At 30.6% G+C, this 27,506-nt stretch overlaps 1 protein-coding gene across 2 annotated transcripts in view; it reads right to left on the reverse strand.

The window, feature by feature from the left end:
• LOC118190307 (uncharacterized) overlaps nt 1–27,506 on the reverse strand; it is a 49,348-nt gene that overhangs the window by 13,446 nt on the left and 8,396 nt on the right. The window contains exons 4-10 of one of the 2 annotated variants that reach the window (XM_035360997.2): nt 26,969–27,028; nt 25,923–25,978; nt 23,247–23,351; nt 15,447–15,660; nt 4,204–4,386; nt 1,662–1,865; nt 1,390–1,489 (exon numbers count right to left, since the gene is read on the reverse strand). In XM_035360997.2, the coding sequence (XP_035216888.2) occupies nt 1,390–1,489; nt 1,662–1,865; nt 4,204–4,386; nt 15,447–15,660; nt 23,247–23,351; nt 25,923–25,978; nt 26,969–27,028 (922 nt within the window). The remainder of the gene's footprint in view (nt 1–1,389; nt 1,490–1,661; nt 1,866–4,203; nt 4,387–15,446; nt 15,661–23,246; nt 23,352–25,922; nt 25,979–26,968; nt 27,029–27,506) is intronic. The other variant, XM_035360998.2, reaches the window with a different exon arrangement.

Genomic DNA, 27,506 nt, shown 5'->3' on the forward strand with positions numbered 1-27,506 from the left:
TAAGGAAAATTTTATATTTATTGTAAAAAATTAAAAACAATAGGTTTGATTCCTTATGAAAAATTTGATCATGATATTTTATTCCAAAATTTTGAATATTTGATGTCATTCTCAACTTGCCTTGATGAGTCAATAAATATATTAGAATACTTCATGGTTCATTTTCTTCTTTTTAATGATATTCCTTTGAGATTTATTAACATATTCCATTCTTTAATTTATAATTCTGTTACAACTGCTACGCTGAAAGAATTTTTGCACAAGTAATCTTTTAAGTTTTCAAATACTAAAAACATGTTATTTATACCTTCATGAAGTTTATTCTTTATAATCATAATCTGATAATCATACACAAATTCTTTGAACTAGAAATACGCTTCATTCTTAATTTGTGTGACTGCCATAATGTTACCAATAAGCAAATAATGTTAAGATTTGGCTACATGCCAATGTTTTCCAGAACAAAAATCCTGCAAGATTTCTTTCTTTTTTTAAAAAAACCTTATGTAGACTTTTCCTAACAATCTGCTTCAAAAATAAAACACAAAAGGTCTGACTCCTTATTGAAATAAATTGGCCATGACATTTTATTTCAAATTTTGAATATTTGATGTCATTATCAACTTACCTTGATGGGTCACATAATTAATATTCACTTAATTTATTAACATCAGAAGCCTTTTTTTCTAAACTGATGTTTTATTTTTAGTTACATACAAATGGAAACATATTAATCTTCAGTTTGTGTGCAACACCTGAATATGATCTCCAAATTTCAAATGAAACATCTTGGTAAATTTTTGCTGAATGGAAGTCACATTTTTTATTTTCTTTATAACCAGTACAAAATTTAATCGATCCGGATTCAGAAATGCATGAATGTATGGGCATGTGTATGCATGTATGTGTATATATGTGTATATGCATACACACATATACACTCATGCATACATAAACACATACATGCATACACATACATTACTGGATCCAGTCCAGATAACAGAACAGTACACAAAATTTTCATAAATATATGCTTAGATAGAGACTAGGAAAATATGAAAAAGGTCGGATTTTGTAAATTTTACAAAATGACATTTTTTAAAAAAGTTAAAAATGCCAAAACATGAATATTTGCATCACACATATATATATATATATGATTTTCGTAATAGGAAGTATATTTCTACCTTAATGGTTACAAAAGTAAAGGTCGAGCAAGGACTTTTGTGGAAATGGTGCATAGCATTAGAAAGAATGTTTATGTATAAATAAGATTAAAAAGTTGTAAAAATGTTTCATTTAATTTTTTATAAATTCAATCTTAAAAGTTTGCAAGTACAATGTGCATGCACATCCAATTTCATAAATTGAGCAATCAAAATAGCTTACGATTTTCAGAAACAGTTTTCAGAAGTCCCAGAGGAGAGAGTGATGTTACTTCTTCAGACTCTTCAGAATTGCAGGGAATAAATGACAATAAATCTAATATCTGAGAAGAAAAGAAGATCCCACTTAATATGGAAAATAATTAACAGCAATAAGCAGTAGCATAAAAGGAAAAAACATTTACTATACAATATTTATGTTGAAAATTTTCTTGCAAAAAATTACGTTTGAAAGACTTTATAAAATATTATAGTATAAAAGAATTAAAAATTTACCTCTTTTACAGTTTGTTTGACAACCACATTTGGATACACCACACATGGATTTAGATATTTAACCATATCTCTTATTTCTTCAAGTGAAGAATGGGTGGAATAACACACTCGATGCATCTTACAATTCACATCATACCAGTTTACTTTATCAAATTTATTTTTCTCAAAAAACATTGCACTCGGTTTAATATACATGACTTTTACCTAAATAAAGTGTAAAAGACAAATTGTTAGAAGCTGAAAATCAAACTCATGTATATAAGAAAAAAGAAATGACTACTGGTCTTGAATTCATGGTACATAGTACCATCATGAATTAAAGACCAAAGTACATGTTCTGCTGTTTCACTAAAATCCACACAGAAAACTGCAAATTCGAAATTATGCTAAATTCAATTTCATTTTGGTTTTATGAAAAAACTTTAATTTTTTAGATGAAAATATGTCTTTAAAATTTCTAAGACTAAGAGATGGCAAGTATCTGTATTTAGTGATTCAAGCACACTCAGAACGTATATAATAAACTTGCTATACAGCTTAGAAATAAAGTTTACAGAACTCAAAATAGCAAGAATTTCTGCAATAAAACAGATGCAGAATTATAAAGTCGGCTGCTCTTTACTTTTTTTTTTATCACAAACAAAAGTTGTCCCAAAATGGTGATGACTCTTTGAATTGCCAGAAATTATTGCTTAATAGTTAGAATATTTGCTTCTATGCTCTAGGAATAGTTGTTGATATATGACATTGCTAGGGTTGCACTTCCTGAATCCTGCAATAATGTTAAACTGAATGAAAGCCATTACAGTTGAATACCTCAATTAATGAGTAAAAATGTGCAGATCAAAATGAAAGATAATGAAGATCATGGTTAGAACAAGGATTAATATTGCTTTGAAATAATGAGCTGAGCAGAATACTTGGCTTGTGACTTTACTTTAAAATGGAATTCAAGAATAGCTGGCATTTGAATTCCAGAGATTGTTCAAAACAGATGAGATATAAACTCTGAACTGGAGATATTCTGAAAGTTCCAGATATCTGAAAGCTCCAAATATCTTGATGGTGAACCAGATTCAGCTTCAATAGTACAGAAGATCTTCCTAAACCATAGGTCACACAATCATAGTCCAATCTGTAATGAATTAAAGCTCTGTATATGCAGAGCACAGAACAACATTCTGCTTCCCATGAGGTATTAGTCAGGACTTTCAGAATGCTAACAGCTTTTGTACATTTTTGTCTCAAATTCAAGGCATGAGGTAGGAATATGAAACTTCCTGCTAAATATGACTTCAAAGCAGTAACTCCTCAGGCAATGAACCTTAGAACCCATGCATGTACATGACGATCATACCTGTTTCTGAACTTAAAACCACCGAAAGGGGAGGGGATATTTTTTATTACCAGATATTATTTTATTCCTTAATATTTATTTTCAATGTCTTTCATAATTTCTTGTTGATAGCATATCTTCTTGCTTTTCAGTATGCAAAAATATTTTCAATAGCCTTTAAATATTTTTAAAAGAAATTTGTATGGCTACTTTGTGACATTTCAATTAAAGCTGATGTAAAGCTTTTATGAATTATTAAAAAAATTCTCATGAATTCATTTCCAGGTTTAATTAAAAAATTCTCATGAATTCATTTCTAGGTTTAATTAAAATAGTTCAAAACCAAATTCAATCAACCTTCCACTGTACATTTTAAGATGACACACTCAGTTAATAAAATACAATAAAATAATTTGTTGAAAAAAAGATATGCTATATCACATAAAACTATCTGACGTGGAATACATAAAATACAAAATGATTCAAAAATCCTTGACACATTTTGAAAAGTAATTTCAAACAACATAATAAACAACAGAAATATAAAGTTCACAGATATTGTTACAGCAATACAAAATATTTTTTTTAATCATGTCATGTCAAAATTTCAATGTGGAAAGATGTGCTGTAATGTGTTCAAGGTATATTTAACTGTATCCGATTTCAGACTAATTAAATATCATAACTGACTGCAAAATGGGTTCATTTGTCACCTCTGATACCTATACCTATCTATCTATTTATCTGCCTGTCTGCCCCCTCCCCTCAAAAAAAATCCAAAGTATACTGCAGCATAGTTCACCATAAGATTAGGGAATCCTGCTAGATTCATGTGAAATTTCTTGCTTTGAAATATTTTAATGACCATATATCTTGTTACCAAATGATGAAGGATGCCAAATTTTTTATCACAGCTAAGCAACTTGACAGCAGACTTTTTTTTGGGGAGGAAGAGGAAGGTCAATAATGGTGAAGAAAATTGCTGCAGTAAATCTCTGTACATTTTATTTCTCTATTATTTATACATTTTCAAAATTAATTTCTTAAAGGGGTTTTAAACTTTTGGACTATCTAAAATTAGATAATGTGTTACAGATGACAATAATGAAATAGAAATTTCTATCTCTAAAATTAATTATAATAGTTAAACTTACAAGAGTAAATGATGCCATTTTCTTACATAATATGTTAAGAAACTTTACTTACAGGTTTCAGATCATCTGTACAATAGCCACATGGTGACGTGAAATAGTAGACAGGTTTTCTATCCTTCCAGGTCTTTTCATAAATACAAGCATGGATTTGAGCTTCGTTTGAAATACTTGTGACTGCATTTTCTATTTCTTTGATACCAGCATATTTCCGTTCTCTCTCTTCTGTTACATGAGTCTATAAATAAGATTTCAATAACTAAAAATACTTTTATTAAAATATACTATGAAGATAAAATGCAAAATCAAAGAAAAAAAAATCAATGATTATTGCTTTCCATCATTAAAGATTTAAAATTATGAATGACTAATAAGGAAATATTTATTTCCACCCATTCTATGAAATCTAGCAGAAATATATATTTGGTATTTCTCTGTCATAGCTACCTTGGCAAGAAGTGGGAATTGGTGTAATCTATCTACCTTGGTATAAGGAAAAAAGGGGAGGTTATAGAGATATGTACATGCATATGTAGCTTATATTTCTTCAGCTAATGAATAATGTCCAGGCGCAAATAAAACTACAGAGCAATATAGGACTAAAACAGCACAAGAATTGATATTTGCTTTGTTATTGGTTATACCTTTTTTTTTTTTTTTTGGTCATATGAGCTTCTGGAAATCACCATCCACTTTGGCCAATACCTTCACCTTTTGGAAATTTATTCTCCCTCTGACCCTCTTTCTTACTTACAGACACACACAAAATGATAATAATACTGATAGAGCCAGACACAGACACACACAAAATAATAATAATACTGACAGAGCCTATACTTTAAAATTTCTACACTGCTCTAAAGAGTAAATGAAAATGGCACCATCTAACAGTTTTAGCAAAAACTGATAGTGGGAACATATCAATGTTAACATAAACATAACATGGGTGATGTGATTTCAAAAGTAAAACTGCGTAGGAATGTTAATAATGATTTTTTTATGAAAAAATTTTAAAATCTTTGGTTAGCATATATGACTTCCACTGATTGCAAGAGTGCAGTAATTGTGTGCTGAATCTAAGACGGGTGCCATGAGCGCAATGTTCTAATATACATAATATAAATATTCTAACATCATTTAAAAATCTTATGTAGACAAAGACCTTCCTGTTGTTTTGAAAGTCAAGTGTCCATAATGTCATCAAGACAGAACAAAAGTGTAGATTTGTAGGAATTACACACAAACAAATAGGCACTCTTCTTTATATATACTATATATATAGATGTTTAATCCTTTCAGTCTTCCATCACATCGGGTGTGATAGTGTGTTTGACACATTATTAGCAAAATAAATTGTTGACAAAAATGTATAAATTAAATAATAAATAAAAATCTATATTAAATTCCTTTTGTGTATATATAACTAAATTATGTACTGTAGAGATTGAATTAACTGGTTGAGGGTATCAGTAGCTGTCTCCTTTCATTTCGTTTTTATATTTTCTTAATTGTAGATATAATATTAGTTTATTGTTTTCTGATTTTTAATTAACTTGCAATGGATCAGAGAGGGCTGACCATTTCTGAAGCACTGAAAATGCTAAATGAATTGCCTTCAGATGTGAATCTGATATGGAGAGCAAGAGATACTTTTCTTGAGGGGGCATGTAGAGTAGCAGGCCTCCCCGGGGTGCACCCTGGGTAATGATGTATCTGACCAACAAAATTAAAATGTTAAATGCTATCTTTACAAAATTTTACCTGTATACCAAGTCTACCTTTTTTTTTTTCCTTTTTGGTTGTATTTTTCTGTTAAAATTTCAAATTCAAAGATAGTGTACGGAAAGGGTTAAAGCAGAAAGGCACTCATTTCCATCTCTCACTGAGGCTGCTGTAATAGCGAAGAACAAAAAATTTCTTTTGTAAAATACTCTTAATTTCATTTAGTTTGGTTTATTTGATTATGGCAAAGCACTTGAAAGCTATCTGCCTAAGGGAACAGACACTTATGTAGAGGAGTATCTCAAGAAAACTAGCTTGTATACGCATTATGCAGAGGAAACCGTGAAAACGCTCATGCAGCCGGCTTGTTCAGCGGAATTCAAACAATATACTATTAGAGATCTCCATGAATATTTTCATAAAAAATCATACTGTATTTTTATAATTGTTCATAAGTTCAAAGTCATTAAGTTAAGAACTGCATGATAGAAGTGCTTTAGATAACAAAATGCTTTTGATGCTATACTAAAAACAATAACTAAAATAAAGTAGGCAAAAACTGTAAGAGAGAATTAAACATGTTTGCTATTTAAGTTCTTGACTCTTTCTTAATGCTATATTAAAGAAATTACAGAATTATGGTGTATTTGGTGTATTTAATTATGGCAAAGCACACTAGGGCTATCTGCCTCAGGGGAGGGATGCCTTCGTGGAGGACTTTCTAAGGAAAACTGGCTCGCATACATATTACACATGGGGAAAACCACGGAAACGCCCATGCAGCCAGCACGTTCGCGGGATTCGAACCTCGGACGGAATTACCAGTGTTCAGCGACTTTACCGCACGGCCGCTGGTGGGCTACAGAAGTTTGGCAGCCTCAAGCTGCATTCAAGTAAACATATTTCCTACATAAGTCCTTAAAATTTCCTTAATTAAAACTTGGTGATAATCTTGATGGCCTTTAAATAATAGAGGTTGCAATTATAAAGAGGTATCCCCCCCAAAAAAACTGCTTTATAATTTAAATGAGCATATACTTGAGCTAGAATGTGAAAATTTGGTTACTTAGATTCCACTATATAATGATATAAATAAAACAGAAATTCCTTTTTTTGTAAAATATAATTAAGTTTGATAGAAAATTACATTTCTAGACTCAAATTAAAAATGTTAAATGAAGATATTTATCTGAAAGTAATTAGCTGAATTTTAATAATTCTCGCACTGTGATCTAAACACAGTCATAGCAGCATACAGTTTAGTACAGTAGAATCCTTATTAACTAAGGTCTCTCTTAACTGAGTTGGTTGTCATTTTCAAGAAATCATTCAGAAAATGTAGTAATATTAAAAAGGGTACAACAAAAATTAGTGCAATTTACATATTTTCTCATCAGTGTTTTCACATTTCTTATAACTGAAAGGCCTTCCTATTCTATTTAATGATAAAAGATATGCAGAGATGATTGTTGTCACAGCGAGTTTCAATAACTTGACTACCTAACAATTACTAACTCAATACCTGACCAATTTTGACTAAAAGTTAAATACCTCAATTAAATAAAAAGACCACAATTAAATAACTTGTTCAACATAACATCTTTAACTCTGAAGGAGATTTTTTTATCATTAGCTGATCTAACAACATATACAATAAAAAAAAAAAAAATCTAAACTTCAGCTTTTAGAATCAAAACATTTTCTGTGTCGAAAATCCGAGAAAGTTAACATAAAAATTAAATTATTGATGCAGAAAGATAAAAATATCATGTGGTTTATGTAACACTCCCACCTTTTGATTACACAGCTTATAATCTAAACAAACATATAGTTACACTTACATCAAATTCAAGTTAGCAAAAATCATAAATTCACAACTTAAAAGGTTATTAGATAATTTTCAAATACATAAATATAAGTTTTAAGATAACTGCTATCCAAAATACAGTACTTTGAACTAGTCTCAAGTATCTCTAAATTTTGCTGAGAGCTAACAGTTCTGCCACTTCTAGCTGTTTTATTCTGATGGCAGATTCTTCTTAAATCACCTTGAGTATGCTCTGCACTTAAAGTTTCACTAGAACTCATATCTGTAGAATACAGAGGCTGTTCGCAGATTTTTAGATGATTTTCATTATATTTATAGAAATATTTTCCCTAAAATTTTTGTGTTTTAAAGTTCCATTTGATAGCCCTTAATCTTCATTATTTTTCTATACCATAATTTGGAAGACAATAATGCATTTTTTAGTATCAAAAGAGGTATTTTATTTCATTTCTCTTGACCAGCTTTTTAGAATGCAAGTAGCCTTCCTACAACATGGTTTTGCTTTCACACGATTCATAAATTGTGAGAACTCTCCTACAGCCCGGTTTCGCTCTAACACAATTAAGAAAATTTCCCAAGCAATCAGAAGAAATTTAACGAACTTCGCATGAAGTTTTTCCACATTGTGCAAAGCACCCATATAATCCTTGTTTCATAAGTTCTGCCAGTTGTCTTCCAAGATCCATATGAACAATGAAGAAACCTCACTATGCAGAAGATAACAATGAAGAAATCTCACTATGCAGAAGGTGAACAACATGAGGTCGCAATAAGTGCTCTAAAACGCACAATCTGCACTTTCGGCTTCCAAAATTTGAGTCCTCGTCTCCATGGCCTGAAAACAAAAATGTCTCACGCTGCTGGACGGCAGTCTATGTTGAGCCACGGTGTGTTAAAGAATAACTTTTTCATCTTTAAGACATTAAGTTTCAGTCCCCAGACACATCGGATAAAAATAAAAAAACAACTTTTAAGAGGAAATTCATTTCTTTAGAAGTACAGATACAAATCTTGGACTGTCTTTTAAAAGGAGAAAAGGCATCTCACATTGGAAAAAGTTTTAATTGAAATAAAGAAACAGTCCAGACTATTAAGAAAAATTAAAAAGAAATAAGAAGTGCGACTGCTGCAGAATCTTCAACATCCGCAAAACGTGCAGTTCGCCCCCCCCCGGAGGTGCCAACAATTGAGAAGATGGAAAACACACTCAGCATTTGGATTGATGATAGCTGTCAAAAAAGAATTTCATTGGATGGTGATATCATTAAACAAAAAGCACTCAAATTTTCATGAACATGGAGAACCATCTGTCAACACAGATTTTCTGGTAAGTAAAGGTTGGCTCGAAAATTTCAAAAAGCTTTTTGCAATTCATAGTAAAGAGTTCAAGAGATTCTAGGCTGATTATGAAGCTGCTAGCATGTTTCCTGGAAAATTTTGAAATATTATAGAAGAACAAGGATACACAGCAGTTCAAGTTTTCAATGCCCAAAAAACTGGGCTTTGATGGGATAAAAAATGCCCAGCAGAAAATTTATATCAAAAAAAGAAAAAAAACTGCATATTGATTTAAGGTGTTTAAAAGTTATCTAACGCTATTTTGTGCAGTATGACTTTGGGCTTTATGACAAAACTTTGTTTTTTTATAGATCTTTAAATCCTCATGCACTTAAAGGCGTACATAAAAACACTTTACCGATATATTGGAAAGCAAACCGAAGAGCTAGGAATATATTTAAAGATTAGTTTTTAAATTGTTTTGTGCCAGACATTGAACATTATTTAAGGCAGAAAAATTTAAGCTTCAAGATGCTTATTACTATTGGATAATGCTCCATGTCACCCACAAGATTTGAATCATCCCAATGTCAAAATACTGTTCCTACTATCTAACATTACTTCGTTACTCCAACCATTGGATCAAGACATTATTTATACCTTTAAAACATATTACATCGTAGAGACATTAGGAATTTTTGGAAGCCAGAGAGATGAAAAATTAGCAACCGCCTTCGCTAGCAATCGAACCACAGGCCTCTGGAATACCGGCCCAGCATGCAGAACCACTACACGAGGAAGGACGTTTGGAAAGCGGAAGAAATACCTTATATACTCCCCTTTTTAAAGGGCGACTAGGATTTTAGGGGACCTAGTCACCAAATCCTGGGTGTAGAGAATCATCATCCACAACCCTTTTAGTTCGGGCGCCACTGTAGAGACATTAGGAAGTTTTTTGAAAGCAGACAAGATGAAAAATAGCAAACGCCTTCGCTGGGAATCAAACCACAGACCTCTGGAATACCGGCCCAGCGTGCAGAAACACTACACCACGAAGGACGCTTGGGAAGCGAGAGAAATACCTTATAACATAAGAAGAGCATTACAGCAGATTTTAGACATAACTGATTCAAAATCAATTAATGTAATGGAGGCATGGAAAATATTTTCAATCAAGAACTGAATCCACATTGTATCGTGAAAAAACTGAAAGCATCAATGTTAATTGCATGTTAGAAGATATGGCTCTCTTCAGTTGAAACAGAAAACGTGCGTGAATCGTCAGAAAATGAAATTGGTGGCATATTAGAACTTGCTAAATTGGAGCCAAAGGTTTTGTGAACATGGCTATTGAGGACATTCAAGATTTATTAGCGGAAGAAGAAATTCACGAAGATTTGATAGAAATGGCATCTGAAGCTGTAAATCAAATCAATTCTGAGGACACTACCACTGATAAAGATTGTGAAGTTAATAATTTAACATTAAAAAAGGCCTATGCTTAGCTGAAAATCTCGAGTTATTTTTCTTGAGTGCAGACCCTTCCGCTGAAATAAGCCGAAAATTTAAAAGGGAGCTGCAAAACTGTCTAACTCTACACCGAGAAATTTAAAATGACTCGGTAAGAAATAGTAAGCAAAGTAAAACTACAAATTTATTAAAGAGGGAAGAAAATCTCAGAACTTTAAATGAAGAAAGAAATTCTGAAACTGAAAGTGATTTTATTCCACTGAAAAAACGTTCTCTGTTGATTATACTGAGCGATGACGACGAAGAAATTTATTAAACTAAAGTTGCGCTAAATTAAAATATGCAATATTTTTTGTTTTGTGTTGTACATACATATATATTTTTAATAAAAATTAAGTTGTTTATATATAATTAAAAAATATTTGTTTTTAATAAGGTTTTGGACCATAACCTCCCCTTTTATACTGCCTCTGAGTCTCGTACAACACAGTTTCACACAACACCGCATTTTCTAGAAACCTATCTACCATGTTATACGAGGGTTACAAGTTGTAGGTTGACGTTAGGACAATTCACTTTTTAAAAGTCCAAACGTGCAAATATCTGTTGATGATACATCAGATTTAGTAGGGATATAAATGAAGGGTATGGTATCGATATCAGTTTCTTTTTCAATTTTTTCCAGGAAATTAAAAGTGGATTTTGAGGTGCGGTTGCTTGCTTTGTCTTGATACAGTTCTACAGATTAATGACATTTTGGGTAAAGAGAAGGTATTTCATATTTGAAAACTGGATATAAAATATGTTCCTGGAAATATGTAGAGTTGCTCTTAACAGTTTTCTGTACTCTCTTTAATTTTCATTTGCCCTTCTATCAAAAACCAGTAACAATCATCAATCCCTTTGCAAAACTTTCTTTAGATTCTTTGAAACACGTTCTAATACTTTTTTTCCTTCTCTGATGATAATAAATGGATATATTTTTATTGTGGGTCATTTAAATGTACCCAAGATTCATCTATTGAGACAACATTTTTCTATTTTTGTCCGAATAATTGTTTCTCATAGAGAATTCTGCAGTGTGTTCTGCTTTCGGCGATATGTCGTGGAGAAAGGCAGTGCACATTATACATTTTTTTTGCCTTTTTAAGATTCAAATCAGCATTTATCACTTTATTTACAGTTGGCACTGAGCATTTTAATGATTATGAAACTGCCCTTCACGGATTTTCTGCTAACACTGAATTTTTTACGTTTGAAAAATTTGAAATATTCCGTTTTTAACTTGGATATGTTTTGAACAATTTTTCGCCTTGAAAATAAGCTTTGACTTTTCCCCCTTTCTTTTTGACAATATTATCTATTGTTGATCTACATATGGAAAAATCATGGCTTTCACAGCATTTTTTAATAAACTAGATACCAATTTTCTTCGGAAAGAGCATAAATATAGCCTTCTGTCCATTGCTTATTTAAAAGCACCATTCTGCACAAAAACAAAATTGTCAAGTAGCAGATGGTAATTTAAACTTTCGAAAATATTGTTGCAGTTAAAAAGAAATTTTTCCAAGCAGGCGATTTTTTTTTATAGCAAAGCAAAGTCATCTAAAAAAATGTGTGAACAACCTGTAGGGACTGATTTCCAAAGTATAAATTCTTTTGGTTGGCCATATAATCTCATCGCTTGAAATCTTTAAATGCACAACATAAACATTCTCATCTTTTCCTGGATATATGCATTTCAATAAATTTTGCTACAAGCCAGAGAATTCTTTCTGAACCACTTTCTGTGAGAACATCACCTCCTTTTAAATTACAGTATTTGTCTCTTCTCCAAGATTGATTTAAAGTACCCAAATACTCTGACTGGAATCTTTCTTAGATGTTCCCTTAGATCTATTGGCCTCTCCATACTTTTTTAACATTGATATTAACAAGTGATCAAAATCGGAAACTCTCACCATTGGATTACTCTGCAAAAACACTGCAGTGCTTGACGGAATCAAACCATCTGGGCCCTTGCACAAGAAAGTCAACGGTCTTGAATTTTCACAGCTTCATAAATGCAAAGTGAATACAGTCTGAAAGATTACCAATTAGATTTTGTAGTGGTTTATGTAAATGGAAATTTAGATGGAAGAGTTTTTCGCGATGAAACTAATTCAGAAAAAGTGTGTCTTTTAAAGAGATCATTATACGGTCTTAAACAATCAAGACATCAATGGTACAAAAAGTTAGATGAAAAATTAAAAATCTCTGAAATTTAAATTTCTTAATTCAGATAATTGTGTTTACATTAAAAAGACGTCTAACAGAAACTATTATAATTGTTTATGTAGACGATCTTATTGTTTTTACTGATTCTAAGCAAATGTATGAAACAATTTGCGATAGTTTAGCTTCTGCTTTCAAAATGAAAAACTTAGGAAAATTACATCATTGTTTAGACATAGAATTTTCCCAAAATGAAAATACAATTAAAATTTTTCAAAAGAAATACACCGATGATATTTTAAATCGGCATAATATGCAAAATGCTAAATCCATGTCTTCACCTATAGATAATAGCAAAAAATTATCAAAAGAGATGAGTCCTAAAAACAAAAACGAAATCACTGACATGAAAAATGTTCCATTTAGAAATCTGACAGGATCACTAATGTCCCTTTCAGTAGCTAATAGGACAGATATTACATACACTGTGAATTTCTTAAGTCAATTTAACAACAATTCTGGAAAAGAACATTGGCATGCTGCGAAAAGAATACATCGATATCTAAAAGGAACCCAAGATCAAGGACTAATTTATACGAAAACAGGAAAATCACTCATTGCCTTTGTGGTTGTAGACTGGACATCAAATGTCGATGATCAAAAATCTCACACAGGTTTTGTATATATACTAAGTGGTTCAGCCATAACTTGGGAATCACGAAAACAACACAGTGTAGCTCTGTCCTCAACGGAGGCGGAATATATGGCTCTGTCTGAGGCCTCGAAAGAAACAGTCTACTTATGTCGTTTCCTGAAGGAGCTGGGTTACAACTTAGAAAATCCAAAAACAATATACTGTGACAATCAAGAAGCTCAGAAAATTACGAAGAAGTCAGTGTTTCACTCACATACAAAGCACATAGACATTCGGCATCATTTTGTGCACAAAGTATATGAACGCAGTGAATTGGATGTGCAGTACATACCTGCCAGTGAAATGGAAGTGACGTCTTAACCAAACCCCTAACTCCTGTTAAGCATCAAAACTGTTGTACAATTCTAAGACTGAATATTGTTTAATATGTATTTTTGATTTACTTTCCAGAAATAGGAGAATCAACGTCAAAAGGGAGTATGTTGGACCACCACCATTGATTCTCCTAGCGCATGCACATGATAAGCAAGTTCTCTGCTACGCAATACTTTTCTTAATAGTTAGCCAACGTCAATGATGAGTATCGCATGTAAGCGAGAACTGCTAAGTGCTGTATAATCATGTATCTTACTATGTTTCTACTCTGCTGTTCATGTTTCTATACTGTTGTTCTACGTCTTCATAGCATAAATAAATGTTTGTCATGTAGATGGAAGACGTCATTTTATTCTACAGTTATTCAATTACTAATGTAAAAAAATTGTTTAGGCATTGATGCATGAGTCATTACTCAAATTGTCATATGTTGATAAACATATGCTGATGAAAGCAAAATAAAATAAATAATGATTTGCCAGGTTGGCGTCAGGGATATAAAATATTAGCAGTTGTAAATTAATGATGTTCCTATGTAGAAATATTTTGGTTTGAGATGTATGCCAAGCAGATATGGAGCCAAATCATTGATCACACAAATTTATGCTAAAATGATGGTTTCCTCAATAATGAGATATTTTATTTAGTGGATTCTTCACATGTTTTTTTACTGGGGAAAAAATCAAATCTGCATGCGTAAAGCACAAAATAAATTCTTAAAAAAACTTTTGTTGATGGCTTTAAGGTCCATATTTTAGATCATTCCAAACCTCGGACTTTGTACTGTATTATGGAGATATAGTATTAGCAGCAAACAATTCCTATTCAAAATTGCTTAATCACCTGAATATATATACATAATCAAGAGATAAGAATGAAATCATAATAATTAATTTTATTTGAATTTATTGATTCAGATTTATATACATTTTCCTAAATTTAGCCATATAGCCTTTTTTTTTTTTCATTTATATTTTAATTAACCCTTTCTACATTTTAAGCTATAAGCTTTCCATTTTTTATATGCTTCTTTTCCTCATTTTTACACAATTTGGAAACTTTTCTGCATTTATTATTAAAAATTTTTGACTTCTGTTTACCATGCTGCTTTACAAAAGTTTTTTTTAAATATGCTTATTTTTTTTGTTCAAAATATATTTATTTAGCATATTGCTTTCGATGTATTTTTGGCTTCTTATTAGAAAATTCTTTTTATTACGTTTTCTTTTACAATTATTTATTTTAGGGTCATGCCAGAGCAGACTTTACTTAAATGAATTAAATGAAAAACATTTAAAAAATTAGCTTTGTTGCACTTTGAGACCATTTTAGTTTTAATTAAAAATTTCTCTAAGATTTTATTTTGAATTGATTCAAGAATTCACAATCATCTAGGTATAATTCAGAAATGAAGCTTTGTTGAAAATTCTTCAGTTGCTCCTTGAAAAAGGCAAAGGAATTTTCAACAACTTTATATATTTTAAATCAATTTTATTTATAATTTACTGAATTTTTTCCCAGTTTTGAACTGTGTATTTCCTTTTAGAATGTTAGTCCCTTTCATGATCTAATTCTTATTTAATTAATTTTGTAGCATACTGCACAACTTTCATAATATATTACCTTAATATGAAACTTCTCAACTTTTGTTTATATATTGTTACTTTCCTATTATAGTTATACACACCCATAAAAATGTGCTATAAACAACCTCTTTAAAAAGGCATATTTTCCAATTAGCCAAAAAATTTCTTACCTTCACTCTGAATTTCTTGAAGAGTTCAACAAAGACGAATTCATATGCATATTGTGCTGGACAAAAAAAGTGTACTATATAATTGGGCCCTCTTCTAATCCAAGGTTGTACTAATGAAATAATAGCATCCAAGCATTCTTCTCTTGTGGGAATATATTGGCTATTTTTGTTGCAAAATGTTGTATCAATGTATAAGCTGTCCAATCTTTTTAAGCTAAATCAATAAAACATTGAAATACACATTCGTAAGAGTACGATTTTGAATATATAATAGTAGATTGATGCAGAAATAATACTTAATCACTTATCTACATTAGGCATTCTTGTTAAAAAAATATATTTGATAAAAAAAATCTACTTTAATTGAAATACCAAAATTCCCATATTGTTGAATTATTAATACCATAATTAATAAAAAATTTCACATTGATGTTTACTTAATTTTGAATTATATATTTTAGTCTTCAAAATGCATTTATTTCTGTTTAACACATTATAGAAATTTTACATCTTCCCATTGTCTTTTTATTATAAATTAAGTCTCATTATTGCTATTTTGAAGACAGTTGTGTTGTCAGCAGATTCACTATCTTAGTACTGTAGAAGCAATTCAGATAAAATAAATGTAAGACTTAAGGTAATTAGAAACCCTTTATAACATTAACTCCTAAAAAAGACTCAAGTATTAACACTGCCATTACCATTAATGACAGATTAAATTCAATCGTTGTTTGAATCGGGTTTCAATAATAAATGTTTTATAAACTTTTTTTTTGGGAGGGGGTGATTACTTTTTTTTTTTTTTTCTCATGGCACACTGGTAATAAACTAAGATATATATATATATAATTACAAAACAATTTTTTAAAAACATAATATAAACATGCCTAGTATTTTTGCATGTTAAGCTCCTGAAAAATTATGAGTAAAGACATACAGAAATTTCTTACTTTATATATAAAGTAAGAAATTTAGAGCTAATTTTTCATAAAGACCAAAAATTTAAATTAAAATCCTATAAATGCATCAGAGAATTTTAAAAATGTTAAAACTATTTAAAAAAAATTAATGAAATTTAAAGGAAAATGAACATATCAGAAGAGGAATTCAAACAACTTTGTCGGGGGCAAGGAACATTGAAATCACTAGAAATCTCTCTTCTACAAAATTCCTTGCTTTTCTGTATCCAGAATTAGCCAATGAATTCTTTGTCGCATTTATTATCTGAAATTTATAAATTATGAATTTAAATTTTTGGTTTTTGTGAAAAATTAGTTCTAAATTTCTTACTTTATGTCTTTACTGATAATTTTTCAGCAGCTTAATGCACAAAAATTCTAGGCATGTTTATATTTTGTTTTTAAAAAATTGTTTTGTAAATATATCTATATATATAATCCCCAAAGCATTACTATTCTAACTATAATAGGAGTTGTTTTCTCCACTGAAGACTGAGATTAGAATCTGCCCAATCTGGATTAAAAAATATCTTTTTTTTTTTTTTTTGAAGATATTTTGCAGCTAAACGAAAGAAAGAAATCTATTTAATGAAATTTTAAAATAAATTCCGGAATTTTATATTTATTTAGCACATATATAAGCAAAAGGTATGTGCATTAAATTTCATGATAGTATGTCATCAAACTGCTACAATTAGTTTCATTCAGGATTATGTCAGAGAAAATTGCCTGAAATTTGAAAGCATTATTAAATAACAACTAAATTTAGAGGGAAGAAGCAACATTAAATGATATGATTAACATTAAAATAAAGTTAATTACTTAAAAATTAAATTACAATTATCAATGAAATTTTTGCAAATATAGTTATATGAAATGGTTAGCTTTGATGGTTGTTTATTTTTTTATTTTACTTTAAAATAATAAATAAGGCATTTATAAAACAGGGAAAAAAAAAAGGTTATAAAGATTTTGTGTTAAAATCCTAGTATATGGTACGACCATGGCACAATTTTGAAAATTGTCATCAACCATCATTATGTCACCAAATCCCGCGTGTATCGCATATGAAGGTTAGAATAGAATAGTACATAGAGGTTATTCTAACCTCCATAGCATCCTATACTAGGATAAAACATATTTTGTTTTACACAAGAGTGGGAAGATATTTTCTTCAGTTCAACATGCACTGCACATATGCATGCAAGTCTCTAGATTCTCGAGGTTACTGGAAACCAAAGTTGCTGGAAACTTGCTTTGCCTTTCTAAAAGATAATCTGATAGGAGCTTCAAAAATTGGCCCTATGCCAGCTGCCTGAATGACTAAAAAATAAAAAAATGTAAAAGAAAAAGATCGTTCCAGCGTCGGCGCAAAACTCGCTTTTTAGGGGGGGGATCGCTGTATGAAATTCCTTGACTTTTCCAGATTTTGACTAAAATATTTAAGTTCCCTGACTATTTTGGTCAATTTTTGAATTCCCTGACATTTTCCAGGTAGCGTGGCAACCCTGAAACAATACCTTTATTCTACTAAATTTTAGAAAATTAAATATGAAATTAGTTTCTAGATATAAAAAATTAACAGAAAATACTACTGAAGAGTTAAAAGATGTAATAGATTAGGATGAAATAATAAGACACAAAAATTTCAGTGAAAACTTTCTTAAGTGTGAAAATACAATCGACTTGTGTAATCTTAATTTATATAAAACAGTGTCATAAGATTTCATTAAAAGAGATGATGAGAGAATTTCTATTATATTATTATCTCACATATGTATTCATCTTTAAAAAAATTTTTACTAATAAACGAAACTAATAGACACAGTCAATAATCTATTCACAATATATAATATTGAATATTTAGAAAGTTCTGAATCTGTAGATAATAAATATTGTACTGTAAAATATAAAATTAAGAATTTTAACAAAAATGATTTCTCATTATTTAGAAATGAATTAAAAAATTTTAATGGTTATGATGGACAGGTATATAATTTTGTAGAAGATAATCACATTGTGTCTTTGTTTATAATAAATCATGATATTTTTAAATTCTCATTTTACAGATAGACTGAATAAAAAGTCTTTAAAAATTATTTACTAATAAATGGAAGAATTCAGTAGTCTTGGAATCCTAAAACTCTAAAATTAGAAGAAGATTTAAAGCCTCAGAGATACGAGGTGTGACACACGCACACACCAGAAAAAAAAAAAAAAAAAAAAAAAAAAGACTGTGTAGCTTGAAAACAGAACAGGAGTTGGTAACAACTGCTTTGGTGATGTCATGCCACACACCTCCTCTATCCCTGCGGCCAGTTGACTTAACCGACCATGCCAGTGGGGAGTACTGCGTCATTGAGTGAACATGTGTAGCTGCATTTTGCCGGAAAAATGTCTAATGTAAAAAACCAATCAGCAAATCAACATCAAGTGTCTTGTGAAACTTATGAAATCAGCCATGGAGGAAACATTTCAAATGTTAACTGAGGCTTATGGAGATGAAACTTTGTCTCATGCACATGTATTTGAATGGCATTAGTGGTTTTCAGGGAAAAAGACAGTGTGGAAGATAGGGTTGCCCAGCACGTTATTCATGATTGAATGTGTTCCCAGTGGTCAGATTGTTAATTACCACTACTAAATTGAAGTACTAAGAAAACTTCATGAAAAAATTGGGGGAAAAAAAAAAAAAAAAAAAGAGAGGCCACAGTTGTGGAGTGATAGATGGCACCAGGACAGTGCACCCACTCACACACCCCTATCTGTCATGCAGTTTCTGACCAGAAAAATCACTATTGTGATGGGACATCCTCCTAATTTACCTGATTTGGCTCCATTTGACTTTTTTAAATTTTCTAAAGTTAAATTTTGCTTAAAGAAAAGCCATTTTAACTTAGCTGAAGAGGTTCAGGCAAAAACACAGAATCTCCTGTAGGGCCTTCCAAAAACCTCATTCCAGAACTGTTACCAGCAATGGTAGCACCAAATGTAGAAGTGTGTGAATGCCGAAGGAAACTACTTTGAAAGTGATAATGTCACGAAGAACTGATTCTGTAAGTACAATGATTTATTAGAACAGACTTTTTTCTTTTTTTGTGTATGTGTTATACCTTGTATAATTTGATCTTACTGAGAAATATTCAAACAAAATTTTGTGATATATGTACTAAATAGAAATAGATGATGAAGAACAAGCATATTTTCTTAAAAAGCATTCTAGAAAACTTTCCAATAATGCAATCAAGAAAATTAAGAAAGGAAATTACATATTCAATCATAACAATATTCTTGTGTGTGTATGAGTTCGTACTGAATTGAATGCACAAGTCCAATGAAAAGTGAATAAAAGTTATTATTATCACAATAAATAAAACAAAATGCTTAAATTTGATCAGATATTCGTACAATATCCGAATATCTCACAGTTGTTATCTTTTAAACTACCAAAAACGTTCAACAGAATTCAAAACAGAGAAACGTAGAAAAAGCTAATTCAATCTAACAACAACAGTTTTCTAAAACAACTAAGCTGAGATGTTTTATCTTTGGCTTTTATAGCTTTCTAAATCAGCCACACGAGAGAATTCTAGCAATTTCTTGAAAGCAAAAAGTGTAGAATTATGATTACAGTTAAATATACTAGTCACTTACATTTATTCAAATTAAATATAAATTAAAAGAGATATTTATTTATTAAATGTTAAATGCGTATGCTTTTGTACTTTTAATTTTCCGGCTTAGCTTTCTCTTAATATTCATCATGCACTGCACTGGAGAATAAAATAATTAATAATTCTACTAAGATTAGCGATTTAAATACCAAATCCAAAACAATATGATAGATGGAGAATATTTGCACAATTTGGAAAAACTTTAGAATATCTTTCATCTCATTCCAAAAACTTAAGATTTTTATTATTACCATAATTTCTGGAAGAAACGGCACGGCATTTACGTGTTTAAAACTTAAATTTTCAGCGGGTGCTGCCTTTCTACCCATGCGGCGTTTAGGTGCACTAAAAATAAAATATTTTCTGTGATGGTCATTGTACATAGTTTGGATGGCCTTGTCATTGTGCATAGACTGGTGCTGTTCCCACACAAAAGACCACTTAGTTGCTTTTTGCGAATGTTATTTTGTTTACATTCTTTCCCTTGAACGGGGACCTATACGCCTTATTCACCCTAAACAAGATCTCAGAACAATAACATTCTTCCTCCTTTCAAATCAACATTCTCATGAGTTTGAATAGTCTCTCTCCTCTGCCATTCGATGAATCTTCCAGGACCCATCCTCTCTCCACCCCTGCCCACCTGCCTCGCAATAACGAACTCTGACGTATTTCCCTTTCAGCATGAATCGATTTTTCTTAGCATTCTGCCAGATACAGATCCCATCAGTTTGGGTACAAGTACTTGTTGGATAGTTTTTAAGTAAGAAGGGAGCAGAAAATTTTTGAAAATGTCACCTAAACGGCACAGAAGCTATACTGCTGGTTTTAACCTTAATGTAATTTCACGTGCTGAACAAATTGGAAATCGAGCAGCAGCTCGAGAGTTTGAAGTGGATGAAAGATGTATTCGACGTTGGAGAACTGAAAAAGAACTTAAAAATATGCCACAACAGAAACCAGCCAAAAGAAGTGGTACTGTAAGGTGGCCGAATCTAGAGGACGACCTTGCAAACTGGATAAAGGAGCAATGAAGAAAGGGAAGGGCAATTTCGACTGTAAAAATTCGCTTACAAGTAAAATTTATAGCAAAACGAATAAACATAAATGATTTCAAAGGAGGTGTAGCAGATTTATGAAAAGAAAAAATATTTCTGTGCATACTAGAACAACAGTCGGGCAACAACTACCAATGGACTGGCAAGATAAAAAGGCATCTTTCTAAAATATGTGACAGATATTATTGTCATAAAAAAACTTCTTCGGTCACAGATAATAAATATGGATGAAACGCCGTTAGCTTTCGACTCTCCTGCAAACAGAACTGTTGATGAAACTGGTGCAAAAACTGTATCTGTGCTTACGACGGGGCATGAAAGAATGTCATTTACATGTGTGTTAGCTTGTGCCACAAACAGTGACAAGCTAAAGCCGATGATCATTTTTAAATGAAAGACTATTCCGAAGGGAGATTTTCCTAATGACGTAATTATTTGTGCAAACGAGAATGGCTGGATGTGCAAAACAATCATGCATGAGCGGCTACAAAAAGTTTGGCAGTGTCGTATGGGATCTTTTTCCCAACCAAAAGGGTTATTAATAATGGATTCCATGCATGCTCATTTACTTGAGTCAGTGAAAACCAGATGTCAAAAATTGTCTACGACCGAAGCAATAATTCCTGGTGGTTTGACAAAAATTTTACAACCGTTAGATTTGTCAGGTAATAAATCCTTCAAAGCTGAAGTGCAAAAGCGGTGGGAGTGTTGGATGAGTGAAGGATTGCTTACGTATACCAAAAGCGGTGAAATGCATACAGCATCTTATGAAGAAGTTACAAAGTGGGTAGGAAGTGCTTGGAAATCGGTAAAAACATCATCAATAATAGCAGGGTTCAAAGAAGCTGAAATTATATCCTTAGATACAGAGACCGTAAACCAAGAGGATGAATATGATGATCTGGAAGACTTGGATTTAGATCAGGATTTACTAAATCTTTTAATTCGGATAGTGAAGAATCAAATTTTGATGGCTTCATATGATGTATAGTTTGCTGTAATTCTTTTTGTACGTAAAATATAAAATTTCCTTTTGTCATCCAAATTTAATATTTCGTTGTTGCAACATTTTTTATAATATAGTCTGAGTATTACAAATATGGACTTCTTTAGTGGGTAAATATAAGTATATACGTGAAGGTAAATATATTTTCCACATTTCTTACCTTTAATTTATTTTTGAGTTATGGTTTCATTTCATGCATTTTTCTTAACTGGTATGTCATATATCAGGACTTAGCTTGAGATTTTGCATCTATACGCCCCACGACGATGTCATGCACAATTTAATCTATTGCGGCGTTTACGCTGATGCAGCCTTTCTTCCGGAAATTACGGTAATTTAAGCCCCTCCTAGCAGGGGTCATGAGAGAGCTCTTAAAAAATATATTAGATTTATTAATTTTTAGTGTTAGTTTCTATTTTGGGGGTTTTAAAATTACATTGTTTTTTTATAAATATTTAAAATTTTTTTTATTACTTTTATATACAAATGAACTAAAATTTAGTGTCGAAATTTATTGAATTATGAGTGTATCTTAAAATGTTGTAAAAATGTGTGAAATGTTTATAATGAGCAGTGTATGTCCTATACTATAGGAAACATGATAAAATTTGACACAATTTTCCAATTAAAATCAACAATATGATGGATTAGTCGTGTGTCATTATAGAACGTATGCTGCTGCAGTCTAAGTACTATACTTTAAGGTAAGATTGCATGTTTCCTTTTCTTTTAAATATAAAGCATAAGGGATAAATTATGTCAATATATTTTTGAAATAACAGATCATACATATAAGATGAGCATGGTATTCAGAAGGACATTTCAAGAAACGAACAATGTTCAATACACAATAACACTGTCATATAAAAATTATAATATACTGATTAACTTTACTTTTCTAAAAAGTTAGTTAAAAAGTTAGTAACACAAATTTCAATACTACATTGTTTTAACAGATATAAAAGAAAATAAAAAGTTATTTTCTATAAGAAAAAATTAAACACCAAATGCAGATATTTTAGGTTTTGCACTTTTTCATAAAAATTAAATGCTTTTTGACTTGCAGATATGTGACAGAAAATAAAATATTTTAAATACTTTACCTGCCATCGGCTTCATGCATATTTAATAACCTAGCAGATCCACCAATGGGGAGTCTAAAATCACCAGTATACAATATTCTTCCATTATTACCTTCAATTAAAATCCTAGAGCATACCAAACATAATAAATAAAGTTCTAGCACATTTTTGAAGCTAAAATACAGTTTAAATATGGTTAAAACCACCAGAAATTATATATTAAAAAGCCACTAGAAATTATATATTAAAAAAAACCCTGTTTAAATATCAGAAGACAAATTGCTGGCAGTGTTATTATCTGGTGCTAGCTAATACAGAAGTACCTATAAACATTCTTGCTCTACTTATAAAATGATTATATACCATGTTCACAAAAGTCTTTACCTGACCTTTATGTGATACTCGTAAAACTTCCTTGTTGACATATTCCAAATACAAAAAATGTTTTAAATAATGCAGATATTTGTGTTTCAGCACTTTTAAATATAAAAAAATAAATTTTGTAAAGACAACAAATTTTTTTATATGTTTCTCAGGTCCGTACATTTATATTTAAGTAAATTTATACTTGTTATTAAAAATAAAATGCAAAAAATGCATTTTCCATACAACAAAAATCGACAAAGATATATAGTTTTAAAACTAGAAATAACAAGCAGGAGTGTATGTCCCCTGATTGATTTTTGTTTTTAAAACAACTGAAACTGTTTAATAATTAAAACTAGTTTTAAAACAAACTGTAAACTGACAATTAAAAATACACAAACTAATAAATAAAAATAAAATATCAGTTCTGAAAAGTTTTCTCATGTTAATAAATTAAGTGATAGTGTGAATTATTGTGAAAAGTATTGATGAATATGCTCTTTTTCAAAAAGATCTTACCCAAGAATCTTGTATCACAGAATCACAAAAACCGTGTTTTAGAAAACATTTCAGTCAGGCGGACTTAAGTTTTGCAACATATTCAACTTATAACATTTTCACAAATTAAAAATATTTTTAGTGTAATGAATTTTTCTATCATTACTTTATGATTCTAAAATTAATAAATCAACATGAGAATATTAATAATGCATTTTTAGCATCTGAAAATTTATAAATAACTTGTGTGAAAATTCTTTTGGCATACCCTGTAACAAAGTTATAAAGATACTAGTAAATCTCCAAAGAATGTTACTAAATGGTGTTTAAGAAGCAAAAAATCAACCTCAAATTATTCTAATTTATTTATTAATCAAACCCTCAATGCAAATGAAATATCTCAGTCAATTTTTATTGAATAAGAGTCAAATGTTTTGTGTTTTCCTTTTTATTATGAGCATAATGTTTTCCTAAATAGAAATATAGGGATCAGGGAGCAAATGTAAGATTTTATAATTTTTGCAAAAGTATTTTTTTTAAAAGCCTCAACATGAATATTTGCACCATTCAAAACCTTTCTGTAATTCGAAGTATATATCTGCAACTAATAGCTGTTAAAATAAAGACAGTGTATAGACTTTTATAGACATGTTGTATTACAAAATGTTTATTTATAGGCTATAATAAGTTCATATCATTTTTAAAATCTCTCACAATTCTTTCAATCTTAAATATTTACATAACATTTAAAATCTTTCAGATCTAAATGTTAATAATTTATACATTATGCTGTAACGTATGTTCATAAATTCGTTCCAAAATAATGATTAAATTAAAAGATAGAGGAAAATCCTTACGAAATCTAGATTTGTAAGAAGCCTACTCAATTAAAATCTTAAAATACAGAAACTGGAAGCATAAGAAATGCTAATAACTTGATTGCATATATTGAACGAAAATTATACTGATTACATTTTGATTTTTTAGAGTTGGGGGCTGGAGGGTAAGAGGTTGAAAAATTAATTTTAATCTTTTCTGACAATTCACACCATATGTATACACATGTGGAGAAATTTTCTCCCCCTTTTACCACAAGGCTTCAAGATATAACTGGAAAACAACTGAAATGTCTGAGTTCAAGTTCCAGTGAAGGGTTATGCATATTTCTTACATCTCATGCTTCAAAATAAAATGACTATACATGTTTGTACAAAAGGTGCCTGAACTAAATCCTGATGAACAATAATTTGTGACCACCAGGACTTAGTGACTGGGTCCCTCCTTCCTAGCCATCTTTTAAGTGAGGGAGAATGTAAGGTTTTTCCCCCCCCTCTTTACCACATCCCTTAGTGGTGCAAAACTGGAAAGCATGTCCGGGTAAAAGTGAGAATGTCCGGAGTTCTAGTCTCAACAAAGGCAGTGCACACTTTTCATGTGTTTTGCTCCAAAATAAATGAAATTGAAAAGTAATGAATGATAATTTGTCACGATGAGGAAACAGTCATTGGGCCCCTCTTTCCCAGTCACCTTTTAAATGGAAGAGAATGTAAAGTTTTTCTCCCTCATTACTGCATGACTTCATGGTGTAAATGGAAAGCATGTCCAGCTAGCAAATTAAAGGTCCAGAGTTCAAGTACCAAAGATGGCACTGCACATTTTTCACATCTCTTGCTTCAAAATAAAATGCCTAATGATCTTTATAAAGACAGTATGATTTTTCAAACAGGTAAAAACAAGATCAATATCAATGACAAAGCCATAAAAAAAATTTTTTTTTTTCTGTAAGTATTTTGTAATATTTCTGATTTTAAGCTATTGAAAAATAAAACTTACATCACAGATCCAGGACAATGACCTGCAGTTAGCATAGTGACAACAACATTTGATTGCTATTAAAAGATACAGAAAATAATTTTTAAGAAAACATTTGTATATAACAAGCATATGAATACAGATTTTTGTGTGGAGAAATATCTCCCCCACCCAAAATCGATACAGTTACCATATATTTCCAAGTAAAAGTGAAATTTTTTAAAAACTTTTCCTAAAGCCTATGGGGGCCGGCTCATATATAGATCTGTTAATCTTACAAAAAACATGTGGTATGTTTCCATTAGCAGGGAGCAAGTGATCACTGCCAAATATTACACATTTTTTTATTACTTTAAATTATATTTCTTAAGTTTATATATATATATATTTTAAAGGAAATGAGATATTCGTTTTATGAAAATGAATTGTTTTATTTTTGGAATTGTTTATAATGCTGGTTTGGTGCATCGTAGCAAACATGAAAAATCTGAAATTGGTGAAATTTGCACCCTGCTTTCTCCATTCTCAAACTTGTTTTTCATTTGCAGAGAAATGCAGGGCAGCCATACTATTGTTAGAATTTTCATCAAACGCAATTACCTACAGAATGAAATTTCACATATGAGATTTTCTCTTCCCACTGATCTTTCAGACAAAAAAATAAAACTGCACAGAAAATAAGACCAGCACAGTTACCACGTATCATATACAAGACAAGAAATATGTTAACTACAGACAGGATTACCAGAGTTAAAACTATTGTCTTTGAACATCTGATGTTTGACTTTACATCAATCTAATTGAAAAATAATCCACTCGTTTTACCTGTTTGGGTACATTTTTGCCCCCATGGCACCATGTTTGAATGTAATAGAATTTTTCTTTTTCAGTTTGGCTTGCATACAAGTTTTGAGTTTCGAATATATTTTTAAGGAAAAATAATGCACTTTCGCCTTAAGTTTGGAAATATACAGTAAATAGATGTTTTAAAAAATTCAAAAGCAAAAATTATATATACATATAAGAATGTCATTATGAAAACTGCATTTTTCAAATCTATACTTAACTATTTTGCCATCTGTATCAGGAAGATTAATAATAGCTGGTTGCTCAAGACGTAGGTTCACCTAAAATTAAATTAAATATACTGCTGAAGGAAGAATGTCTGATAAAAATTTTAACATTTAAAATTAGTTTTTTAATTATGTCAATATAATAAGAAGGCATTTATACAAAACTTAGCAAATAAGCTTCCAATTTAAATATTGTACGGTGGAATTACCAAATTGTCATAACTTTGAGAACAAGCATATTCAAATGTTTTTTCCAAGTGATGTAAACGTAAAGCATACTTCTATGAATTAAAATAGATAGAAAATATTATAGATATTAGTACTATTCTTTTACCAATTCTGTTATTTTAGTTGTAACCAAATGTTTTGCTTAACTCACCAATTGGTTTACATAAAGTCGCCAATCTTTCCTTTCAAAATTGTTACACTTTACTTTTTTTAAAAAGTAAAAGAATGCCTTTTCAAAATTGGCAATGAGAATATAAATTTTAAAGATGCAACAGTCACTTGTGTTTTATTATTACTGTATTTA

The sequence above is a fragment of the Stegodyphus dumicola genome, chromosome 9 (assembly GCF_044657685.1).
Source record: "Stegodyphus dumicola isolate Sdum_Otavi_A_Nest chromosome 9, ASM4465768v1".
Lineage (NCBI taxonomy): Eukaryota > Metazoa > Arthropoda > Arachnida > Araneae > Eresidae > Stegodyphus > Stegodyphus dumicola.